Source organism: Hipposideros armiger, unplaced genomic scaffold (genome assembly GCF_001890085.2).
Source record: "Hipposideros armiger isolate ML-2016 unplaced genomic scaffold, ASM189008v1 scaffold_879, whole genome shotgun sequence".
Lineage (NCBI taxonomy): Eukaryota > Metazoa > Chordata > Mammalia > Chiroptera > Hipposideridae > Hipposideros > Hipposideros armiger.
This window is the reverse complement of record NW_017732229.1, coordinates 41,356-53,856: the sequence shown is the minus strand read 5'-3', so window position 1 is coordinate 53,856 and position 12,501 is coordinate 41,356. Positions and strand designations below refer to the sequence as shown.

Below are 12,501 nucleotides of genomic sequence, written 5' to 3'. Positions count from 1 at the left end.
CTAATCTACAAACCACACAGATACAGAAAAAAATTCTTAAAATACCCTTTAACACCTTCAAAGAAGCACCAATTAAACTTCCAGTTGACTTCTCAACAGCAGCAGTGGGAGCCAGCTGACAGTGAAATTATAACTTCACTTTTGTGTACATGGAAATTGACAAGGTGATTCTCAAATTTATTTCATAGAACAAAGGGCCAAAAATAGCTCAGACACTCCTGAAGAAAAACAAGGTTGGAGCCTTGCCTCACCAATATTAAAAATTAATAAGTAAATATTTTTAGTTAAGTAATGCAGACAGTAATAGGCAAATTGAGCAATAGAAGAGAATATAGGACCTAAAAACAGACTCACAAATATATGAAAACTGGATTCATGACAGAGCTGATAATGTAGGCCAATGGAGAAACAGTGGGCTTCTTAATAGATATTACCGGAATAATTGGTTATCTATAACAAGTAAAATAAAGTTAACTACCCCATAGCACATACAAACACTATTCCAGGCACTTGTAAAGACCTAAATGTGAACAGTAAAATTATACATTTTCAAAACACAATATAGAACATCTTTCTGGTGTGTTTCTTAAACACAAAAAAGTATCCAAGAAAAATATTGATAAATTCACATACATGAAAATGGAGAACTTATAATCATCCACAGATACCAGAAAAAGAGTAAAAATATTCACACTGGGAAAAGTTATTTGAGGTGTGTGTGTGTGTGTGTGTGTGTGTGTGTGTGTGCACGTGTGTGTGCACGCGCACGCATGTGTCAGAAGATTTGTATCAAGACAATACAGTGCTTCTATGAGTTAAAAAAAATTACAAAACTGTTTTTTAAGAAATGAAAAGCAACGTCACAGAAAAGCAAGTATAAAATATCTACCTCACTAGTACTCAGAGAAATGCAAACACTACACTGAAATTGTACTTTGCATTATTAAATTAGAAAATCTTAAAGTTTGATCTTAAGTGAATTTGGAAGCCAGTTCAAGATTCTCTGGTAAGGTTGGACATGTATAAGCCCTAACATGTACATGAGAAATAACGTTCATGAATATTAGTGATTGTGTCAATCATAATGGAAAAAATCCTAAGTGTCCACCAGGAGTAGAATGAATAAGAAAATCACGATAGATTTTTTTTTATGAAGTGCACAGCAGTGAAGATGACTAGACCAAAGCTACATACATATGGTGGCTGGATCTAAAAAACATATCGAGTGACAGAAAAGCCTCAGAAGAATGCATACAGTATGATTCCAGTCATATAAATTTCACAATCAGGAAAAAAACTGAAGAATATTTAGTAATAAACCTATGGGTGGTAAAACTATCAAGAAGAGAAAGAGAATGATTAACACAAAATTCCTTTACTAGATGGCAAGTGTGGAGGGCAGGCCGAGGACCAGGCTCAGAGACTTCTGGGTTGTTTCTTGGCAGTACCCCATTGCCTGACCGGGAAGGGGTTTTCACAGTAAAGCCAGTTTAACTTTTTAAAACTGTATATATATACACATTTTTATCTACAGATGCATTTTTATATACATTAAATGCATGTTGTGTTGAAGATTTTTTTAGGAAAAGCATAGCCTTGACTTGAGATAGATTAAGCTGTGGCCTGATGAAATTAAGACTGAGAATCCATTTGATCTAAATGCCAGAAACAGTCACTTTCATTCAGGTTTAGTGACATTCCCTTCTGTATAGGCCCGTCCAGTCCCACTTCTTTACTGACTAATATTTATGTTGCTATAGTATTATAAATTCTGTTACTGCCTTATAATTTTTCTAATCGGCCTATTCGCAATTCCAGAAATTAAATTATTAATTAATATTCATGAGAATGACTCATTAATAATTACTGAACAGAATATAAATATTTTAAACCTTGGCTATGTGGAAAGAAAGGTAGGGCTGTACAGAGTATGTAATAGAGGGAGAGCAGGTGGGGGAAGGGTAGATGGGTGAGTTTCCTCTTTTGACAAAGTATAAGAGAAAAGATACTGTCAGAAGTTGATTAATCAAGAAATAGATTAAGTGTACTTAAAGTTATAAATACTCACTGGAGGCAGTAAAGGTAATAATGGAACTAATGAAAATTGTAAGGAGAGGGGAGGTGATAGTATATTAAATACCTTATCTCACATTGTTCATATCAGAAATCATTAGGTACCATCTGAAGTTGATATATCCAGAAATAGATATATTACTTAGAATAATGGCCAAAGGGCTAACAGAACTAAAAAAAAAAAGCAAGCAATGTTTGTTTGTTTTTTTCAACTATGAACATGGATTACTTTTATTATAAAGAGGAGGTTAGTATAGCAACCTTTTCTCTGCAGCAGGATTCAGCCTAACACAGGATTGTATTTATTCCCCATTCAGACATCTTCTTTAGTCCATTTCATAGCTCTATTGATGGAGAGTGAGCTACTTCAGCAGTACAGTCCCTTTAAGCCTTAAAGGGCACGAATTCAATGTTATTTATCTTTATATGACTGTCGGAGCCATCAAGCTGTTTAATACCTCAAATCCTGTGTCCATCTCAGCGGAGAATGTACCTTACTCCTTTCTCCCACTGTAGCGTGGGATTCTATATTAGTGACAGGTCATCAGAGACAGCCACTGAGCATGGAGTGTAGTCAGGTACTGTGCAAGGTGAATGGTGACAAAAATGGTGTATCAAGTTCAAAGTACACATATATTGTACATATATACATGCATGATTCACGTGTGTATATATGTGTCTCTGTGTGTGTGTCCTTGCTCTGGCTCAGTGTTTTCCCCTCTTCCTCTCTAATTGTATTTCCACGTGTAAAATGACCACACAGTACCCAGGCCAGTCTCTTAGGTCCAGTTTGTTCATGATCAGTGCAAGTTCCCCTCTCCCCGCCCCCCCAAGGAAACCAGTGTTGTATCCATCATGAAAACAGCTGATATCACAAGGATGACCCGAGACGGCCCTCCTTTGGTGGCTGCACAGAAACATCTCAGCACCCAACAATAAAACCTCTTAACTTGGAATTTTCTAGCTCCCATGCATAATTTTCCCTTCGGTCATGATAAAGAAATTATGATTTGTAATGGCTTAGGCACTTAACCATTTCACATGAACCTCAGAAATTACATCACCTAAAACTGCCAGATGTTGGGGAGAATTTTGTGTTTCATTCTTCCCGAAGGACAAAAACAGTTTGGATCCCTGTCTCCGTCCTGTGCTTACTTTTCCCCAGAAACGTTCCTTCATCGTCAGCACTGAGGTGCTGCGAACACTCACTCTCAGGCTGTTCGTAAAGGTCTTGTTTGGCCCCGTGGTGTCCTTCCTATTTGCCAGAATCTACTGTTTTCCCTGTTGCCACAACATAAGTGCTGCTAATCAGCTGCAGCTTTGTCCCTGAGCTGGACCAGCCCACGACTCCTGCAGCCCCCAGGTCCCAAGAGCCTGTGTCCTCTCAATCTGTGGGTTCTCTGACAGCATTATTGCTCAAGGTAAAACTTACTGATTCAAACATCCAAACAGTATCTTTGTTTATAGACTCAATTCCCTATGTTCTTGACATAAGTTGTTTGGAGATGTTTACTATTGCCGGCTGCTACAAGCCTGGCCGTTTTACAGCCTTGATTGCGATGGGGTGTGGTGTGACTACCTGCAACTACAGAATGGGGAAAGCAACCCGTTTCTCTAAGGGGGGGAAAAAGATCAATATGTTGACTTTTAAACCTCCATTTAGTTTTGTCTTACATAATGCAGGTGTTATAGCTCTATTTGGGGGTTCTGGCAGGAATTGTGGCTACTCAGTGGAAAAATGATTCTGGAAAGGACTAAATTAGGCTATTTTCCAGCACCAAAGCCACTTGATGAGGCCTAACATGTCTCCTAAGTGAGTATACCACAGACCTTGCCTGGAAGACATAACATAAAAGTATGAGCTTTAAAGCAAGTTTATTAATTTGCTGCCTCCACTTTTACGTCATCGTGGTTTCATATGTATTTGTTACCAAGGCAATTAAATAGATTTTGTGGCTTTTTGACAAAATGGCTGTCCGTGGTGGTTCTGGCGCTGTGTGGACACATGTTAGCACCGAGTTATATCTGAGATAGATGTGTGAGCTAGATCTGTCTTTTTTTCTCACAACTGTTTAATTTTCTAAAAGAAAAAGAGAAGAAATTATCAAGTTTACTTCTGGGTTCACTTTGGACGATATCTTCAGAAGGTGACCCTCATGTGATTGAGGGAGTCATTCCTGGGACTAGGTGACCACATGCTAACGCTGACAGCTGACAAAAAGGGCTTGGTACGGTGCCTAGGCCTGGGCCTAAAGCACATACTGGGGGATTCTGTGAGATCTCCAGGCCTGAATCGAAAGAGCCAAGCAAAGCAGCTTGCCACCATCAGGCCCATTTCTCACAACCATGGCCTTTTCTGGGTTTTATTAAACTATTAGGACGACACAACCATCATAACCACAGCCAACTCACACTGACAATCATGACCCTTCTTTCATCCCCTGGTCTCCAGGAGATAAAAAGAAGCATCTTACACATGAGGATGCATGCTTCAAACCACCAGTGGTCAAGGACCTAAGAGTTACGTTTATTGTGAGAGGAATGTGCCCTTTAAAACTTCAAAAAGTGAACTGGTTCCAAGCTCCCTTAATTAAATCCTATTAAATCCTTGATGACCACAGACCCCAGAAACATTTGCTCACCTAACCTCTCAGATAGTCAGGAAGGATTTCTGGTTTACATCTTACTACGTATTAACTCGGTTGGGAGAGGGAGGCCTAAAACTTGCTGTCAGGGCCCTTGGTGGGGTGTAATTCTTGAGGACCATATAACCTATGTTGCAACCTCAGTAAAATTCTCTCCACCAAGTTCTGATGTAGCCAGACCTGGTTTGGCTATGTTAGCAGAAAGGATCAAAGTTCAGAATGCCTTGCAAGTAGAATGCTAATGGGGTTGATCCCCCAATTTTCTGTAAAACAAAGTGGAAGGAAAACAGGTTCCATCTGTAAGATATTCATCTTTTGGCGAGGTCTGCACTCTGAGCCTCTGGTTGTTTGCAAACAGCTCCTGAGTACATACTCGCAGACCCAGGCCTGGGCAGTCGTAGTACAGAGAAGAAATGATTTTGCACATCCGGTTCTCAGACAATAAAAAGATGTTTGAAAAGCCTCCGGCTTCACATTTAGAAAGATTGTTAATAGGAGCATGGAAATATATTTAATCTCCCTTAACTCTTAAAGACAGTAACACTCACTTGTTGGTATTTTTTTCTGCTTCCTTTTTAAGAGAAAAGTAATGCTGAGCCAGAGAGTCCAGACAATGGCACCTCAAATACATCGTAAGTCTTTTCCCATTTCTATTTGCGATGGCGGTTCTTTAATGTACCTATGATATGAAACAGTGCAAGTATCGTGTAATAGTAATAATAATAATAATGGGAGGAAGGCCGTAGTTCTCTTTTTCATGATAATGTCTTTTTAAATGCTTTTGAGCGCACATGGTTTTGGAGGTCTTATGTGTTAGCACAGTGAGAATAATCTTGAAAAGACAAACGCTCCTCTTCATAAAATTTAAATGTAATAGATTTGAGGATGTGTATGGGGAGTGAGAAGGGAGGGAAACCCCTCAGAATGTGGCCAGAGACTTTCATCACTGTCATAAATGATTGGAGAACTCCCACGTACTGGGAGCCACTCTAGCCTGCACACCTGTGAAGTACCAAGGTCATTTGTGAAGCCTGCCATCTGCCATCTCAGAATTATGTGAAAAATACAATTATGGAGATCCCTGGAATCTCAGTTTTGTTGATAATTCTCAATTAACAAACACAGTTTTTCAAAGATAAGAAGAGGCGCTTGTAAAACACATGTTCCTCGCTCTATATTTTGCCTTCTTCCTCTCAGTACTCAAGGAATCCAGTATGTTTTCATGATTAATTTGATACCAAGTTTATATACCAAAGTTTAAATTAAATAATTCACCAGCTAACAAATTATTTGAGCTCCACGGGAGTCACAGGTTTGCTCCTTGAAAATCTTCATTATCATTCTGAGGGGTGACTTGTTTTCTTATTGTAAGACACCTTTGTGAATTTATCTTAATGTGGACCAGCACTCTTAATTACTAAGCATTTAAAATGCTATTCATTAGATATCATAGTTTGTGATATAATATTATTAAGTGTCTTATTTTGTTCAAGTTCTGTTTCTCAAGTCTACAAAGATCTTTCAGCTTGTATAGGGTGGCTGTGTGTGTTTCATGGAGGATATGATTATATGTTTGTCTTTCTTATATATTACCATAAAAGTTCTAAATAGTAACATTGTCATGATTTCTGAGGATATAATGAATGCGACAAGTGTTAAATGATTAAAATATTACTAATCTTTAAATTTTTGTGCTACAAAATATTAGAAAAGGGTTTTAATGCCATCTGGAGGCATTTTAGAGAACTGAAAAAGGTAAAAACATTTAAAAATTTGGTTCTTCTGTATAACATTTGAGACTGGATAAGAATTTACACACCTAGAATGTAAGCTTTTGGGAGTAAGATTTTTTTAAATAATTTTATAAAAGTGCTAATTGCTGTAGAAACAGTTTTTCAAATTCTCATTAACAAACTCATTTTTTAAACAGACAAAGATGCATACAAAATATATTGGAAACTGCTTACATCCTACATTTAATTTCACAAATTTTAAAACTGCTTTCAGTAGATGCCGATTTTGTTAATGCAGTTTTAAGTTCTTCCTTATGCATTTCTAAAAAGCCTGTTCTCTAAAAGAATTGGTTTCCATACTTCAGTACCTTATGAAAATAAATACATTGTCTGAGGAATTCTTTAATCCCTCTGGACATCTGAGGACTGTAAAAGCTTGCAGCATCACCCCATGCTCCTGTCTCTTTAAGCAACACTACTCCTTAGCCAACCACCTCACCTGCCTCTAGAACTAGAAATCGGAAAAATGAAGTCTGAGGTTGCAAGGATCGCTCTCAAATGTGGAGAGTACTGTACTTGAGCCTCTCCGAGAGCCCTCTAAGAGTGGTTCTGTTGTAATTAGTTAAGAGGAGGAGCCGGTAATGAATAAAAAGCAAGGACGCTGGGGGCCTTAGATCTGTGAGCATTTTACATTCTCTGAGCAGTACCTTATTTCAGCTTTGTTTAGGTACACAGATAGGTAGGGCAGGGACAATATCCTTATTTTATATAGAAGGACTCTAAGGGCCAGAAAAGCCATTCAACTTAAATGAAAATGGTAGAACATGAATCTTCAGACATTTTGCTTTTTGCCCATTGACCATACTGAGGGGGTCAGTGAGTCTTAGGAGACAAAGCAGAGCCAAGAGTCAGAATCAAGTGAAAACTGGGGTCAGATTATCTTTTAAGTGGTAAGTATATTCGTTGGCTAGAGCTGCCGTAACAAAGTACCACAGACTGGGTGCCTTAAGCCACAGAAACACATCATCTCATAGCTCTGGAGGCCGGAAGTCCTACATGAGTCAGTAGGGTTGGTTTCTTCTGTGAAGGGAGGGTCCATTCCAGGCCTGGTGCCTTGTTCTGTAGATGGACGTCTCCCGTGTCTCTTCATATCATCTTCGGTCTAAGCATGTCTCTATGTCCAAATTGTCCCTTTTTATAATAACACCAGATATATTGGATTAGGGCCCACCCTAAAGGCTTTTTAACGTGAGTACCCCTGTAGAGACCCTGTCTTTAAATAAGGTCACATTCTGAGATACTAGATGTTAGGATTTCAACATATGAATTTCAGGGTTGGGGGGACAATTCAACTCATAACATCAAGGGTTGGAGTAATCAGAATAATGCAGAAGCCAGGCTGCCCAGACCAGGTGGGTACAGATGCCAGCAGATAGAACAAGGGGAGAGAACCTAAGTAAAACAGATAAAAATTGGTGAGCTCCATGGGAGCTGAAGGGGTGAAGCAAAGCAAAGAAAACTCAATATCATACACACAGGCACTAGGAAAGACCCGCTTCCACATTCACGGTGTGGTGGACAGACTCTGCTTCCGTAATGCCTATACAGCCAGCCCTCTGTCTGTATAATTCCATGACCCTGTAAAACATGGAAAGCCATTATACAGGTTTAAATTGAAGTACAAACTTGGGAGTCTCCAGAGAGCAAGCTCATTTCCTGAAAAAGAATCTTTCCTCACTGGAGATTAATTAAGCAGCAGATTAATCATGGTAAGTTTTAGGCAATCATTGACAGATAGGACACAGTAGGCTGGATAACACCTAAGGATCCCTTAAGGATACATTATTCAGTGATACTATGAGTATTCATAAAGATGACAAGTGTAGTTTATTCTTAACACACACACACACACACGTGCGCGCGCACATACACACACACAAAACATGAATTAGAATTCCCATTGAGTACTAGTTATGATAATGACGGAAGACCTTATATTGGGTTAACTGTCCTGCAGATAACTATTATAAACCCTGGACAAAGTCTTTTTAAAACTAATTGAAGGCATTAGAGACTAACTAAAAGAAGGCCAAAAATGTTGGGAATTGGATCCTTAAAAGAAGAAAAGTGGATGGGGTGAGATCTACATTTATACAGCTTCTTCACTGAGGGCACTCCCGAATCCGTGAAGAGCAACTACTCAAGGAGAAAGCAGCAATCATATTGGCTTGAAGTGGCAGAGGATGGAGCGCAGAGCTACCCGAGTGGCTGGAATTTAACGGAGGAAATTCCAAAAGGGAGAAAGCCAATTGGAGAAGAGAGCTCCAGGTCTGTGTGTAAAGTCCCCTCAATCCTTGGAGGACCCCTAAACTGCCTGTGTGTGGAGGAGATGCCAGTGACCCCAGTGGAAAAGCTAGAGAGCTGAAAAAGCTGAGCACAGATTTCAGCTGCTGCCTACTACCTATAATTACTACCTATAGAGTTTGGAATTCGAATCCCACTCAAGTTAGAGGCTCTTGGTAAAGGATTCATGCTAAACTAAGGGCAAAGCCAAAACATATCATAACAAAATATAACATAATGCTAAACGTCCACAAGTTCAAGATGATCAGCTAGTAATTTAGTTGCTTGACGGAACAAAAAATTCAGCACTGCTTAAAGGAAGAAAACAGAATCCACAGTCTCTATTATTTACGATATTCATTATCTAATCAAAAATTAAAGGATATGTGAAGGAAAAGAAAAATGTGGTCCACATTCAAGAGAAAAAGTTGTCACTATAACAGATTTGAGATGACCAAGATGCTGAAATTTTTAGTCAAGAACTAAAACATGGTCATACTGACTGAAAAAAAAGGGTATCTCAACAGGGACATGAAAACTGTTAAGGAGAACTAAATGAATATTCTAGAACTCATAAGTACAATATTTGAAATGAAAAATTCACTGGATAGCCAATAAGAATTATCCAATACGAAGAACAGTAAGAATAAAGGTTAAAAAACAATGGACAGAACCTCAGCAAATTATGGAACAATATCAAGTAGTCTAATATACATGTAATTGGAGTCCCAGAAAGAGGACAGAGCTAAACACATCAGAAAACATATATATTTGAAGAAATAATAGCCGAAAGCTTCCCAAACTAGACGAAAATATTAACTTACAAATATAAGAAGCTCAATTACCCCTAGTAGGATAAATAAAAATAAAATCACATTGTGAAATATTATAGTAAAATTGCTAAAGAGTAAAAATAAAGAGAAAACCTTTAAAATTGCCAGAGAAAAAGACATATTGTATACAGGAAACAGTGAAACAATTAACTGAAGGATTCCCATCATAAACTACAGAGGCTAGAGTACAATGCAAAAACATCTTCAAAGTGCTGAAAAACTAAAAAAAGATAAAGAACTGTCAAGCCAGAATTCTAAATCTAGCAAAAATATCTTTTAAAATGGAAGATGAAATAAAGGCATTTTTGGATACACAAAATTTGAGAGAATTCTTTTCCAGTAGGCCTGCACAATAAATGATAAAGGAAATTTGATAAATGATAAAGGAAATTTATTATTACCCCATTGAAGGGTAATAATATCAGATGGAAGCTCAGACCTACAAGAAGGAAGTATTTACAGGAAATAAATATACGTGTAAATGTAAAAGATTGTTTAATGTAAAGATAAAATATTGTTTTGTGGGATTCATGATGTATTTAGATGTAAAATATATCACAACATAACACAGAGAATAAGAGAAGGCAACCTTTTCTCTTGACTGCAAGGTTCTTACATTTTATATGAAGTGGTATGATATTAAATCTAAGTAGGCTGGTGATAAGTGAAGGATGTATAGTATAATACCCATAAAACAAATCACTAAAGACAAATACAAAAATTGGATAGCTAGAGTGTCATAGGAGTAATTAAAATAAAATACAAAAAAAAATAGATTAATACAAAAAAATGACAAGAAAGAAATAACAGAAACAAAAAAAACAGTAGGTATCAATAAAAATAAATAGAAAAATAATAAACCTAAACTCAGCCATATCAATAATTGTATTATTATTAATGATTTAGTAAATGAACTAAAATCTCCAATTAAAAGGCAAAGACTGTCAAACTGGCAGTCAAGACTGTCTGCTGTTTACAAGAAACACAATTTAAATATAAAAACACAAATAGTTTGAAGCCAGAGGATGGGAAAGATAGATTGTGAAAATAGTAAGCATAAGAAAGCTGGTGTGACACCACTCTTACTACTGCCAAAAAGATTTCTATACAAAGTGTTTCACAGGAGATAAAAAGGAGATTTCATCATGCTAAAAGGTCAGTTATTAAGGAAGGTGTGACAATCATATATATAACAGATCTTCAAAATATATGAAACAAAAAATGACAGGACTACAATAACAGTTAAAGATTTTTAACATTCCTTTCCTTTGTAGTTGGTAGAAAAATTAAACAAACTGTCAGCAAGTATATAGAATATTTGGCCAACATATCAACCATTTTAACCCAATTGACATTGATAGAACACTACACCCTAACAAGTTCAAGAAACAGAATCTTATCAAGTACTCATGAAGCATTCACCAAGATAGACCTTATTGTGAGCAATAAAAGGAGTATCAATAAATTTCATAGGATTACAATTTTATGGAATATGTTCTATGATCACAGCATGATTACATTTATAAGTCAATAGCAATGAGATATCTAGAAAATCCCTAATATTTGATTTAAATAACACTGCTTTGAGTTAAAGAATAAATCACTAGGGAAGTTAGGAAGTAATTTTAACTGAATGAAAATGAAAGTACAATTTATGAAAATGTATACAATTCACTAAAACAATAAACACAGCAACAAGGAAATTTGTAGCTTTACATGCTTATACTAGAGAAGAACAAAGATGAACATCAGAACTTATGTTTCCACTTTCAGAAGCTAGAAAAAGAAGGATAAATTAAATAAATAAATTAAAATAAATTAAATAATTAATAAGAAGTACATAATAAAGATAGGAATAGAGATTAACAAATAATAGAGAAAATTAGTGAAGCCAAGATTTGGTTCTTTTAAAAGATTAGTAAAATTAACAAACACTAACAAGACTAATCAAGAAAAAAGGGAGGGAAAACACAGTGTCAGCAATGAAAGAGGGACCATCACTACATATTCTACAGAAATTTGAACAATAATAACCGTAATTATAAATTACTTCATGCCAATTAATTTGACAATTTAGACGAAATATTCAATTTCCTTGAAAAATGCAGTTTACCATAACTCCCACAAGAAGAAATAGAAAATCTGAATGACCTTATTGCTATTAAAGAAATTGGATTTGTTGTCAAAACTTTTCCACAAAGAAAATGCCCCCAAGGGCCACATAGTTTCACAGGTAAATTCTATCAGAAGTTTAAATAAGAAGTGTTTATACAAATGAAACACCAAAAAATGAACTACTAATCTTTTACAAACTCCTTCAGAATATGGAAGAGGAAGAAAAACTAACCAGGCTGTTGTATAAGGCTATTAGACCCCTGATACCAAAATCTGACATAAATGTTATAAGAAAAAATTATAATCCACTATCCCTCATAAACACTGCAAAATTCCTTAACAAAGTATTAGCATATGTAATCCAGTAATATATGAAGGATGTAATTCATTATAACTAAGTGGGGTTTATCACAACATGTATGGTTGTTTTAACATTTAAAAATTAATTAATGTAATCTACCATGTCAATAGAATAAAAGAGAAAAACTATTATCCACTAAATAGATAAAGGAAAAGCATTTGGCTTGATTTAACATTCATGATTTTAAAAGAAACTCTTAGCAAACTAGGAAAAGAACTGATTCAATCTGATAAAAGACATCTACCGAAATATCTGCTGTTAACATATGTATTTCATGGTGAAATACCCAACACTTTCCTCCTAACATCAGATTTATAGCAGTGATGTCTACATTTATCACCTCTATTCAACACTGCACTAGAGGTGCTAGCTGATGCAATCAGGCAAAAAAAGGAAAT

The 12,501-nt window shown here is 36.3% G+C and overlaps 1 protein-coding gene across 1 annotated transcript in view; it reads left to right on the top strand.

Annotated features, from left to right (window-relative positions):
- The window catches only part of LOC109374959 (AF4/FMR2 family member 3-like), a 258,320-nt gene extending 252,713 nt beyond the window's left edge, over window positions 1–5,607 (top strand). The window contains exon 9 of the mRNA XM_019630006.1: window positions 5,299–5,607. Within this exon, the coding sequence (XP_019485551.1) occupies window positions 5,299–5,354 (56 nt within the window). The 3' untranslated portion in view covers window positions 5,355–5,607. The remainder of the gene's footprint in view (window positions 1–5,298) is intronic.
- The last annotated feature ends 6,894 nt before the right edge of the window (window positions 5,608–12,501 follow it).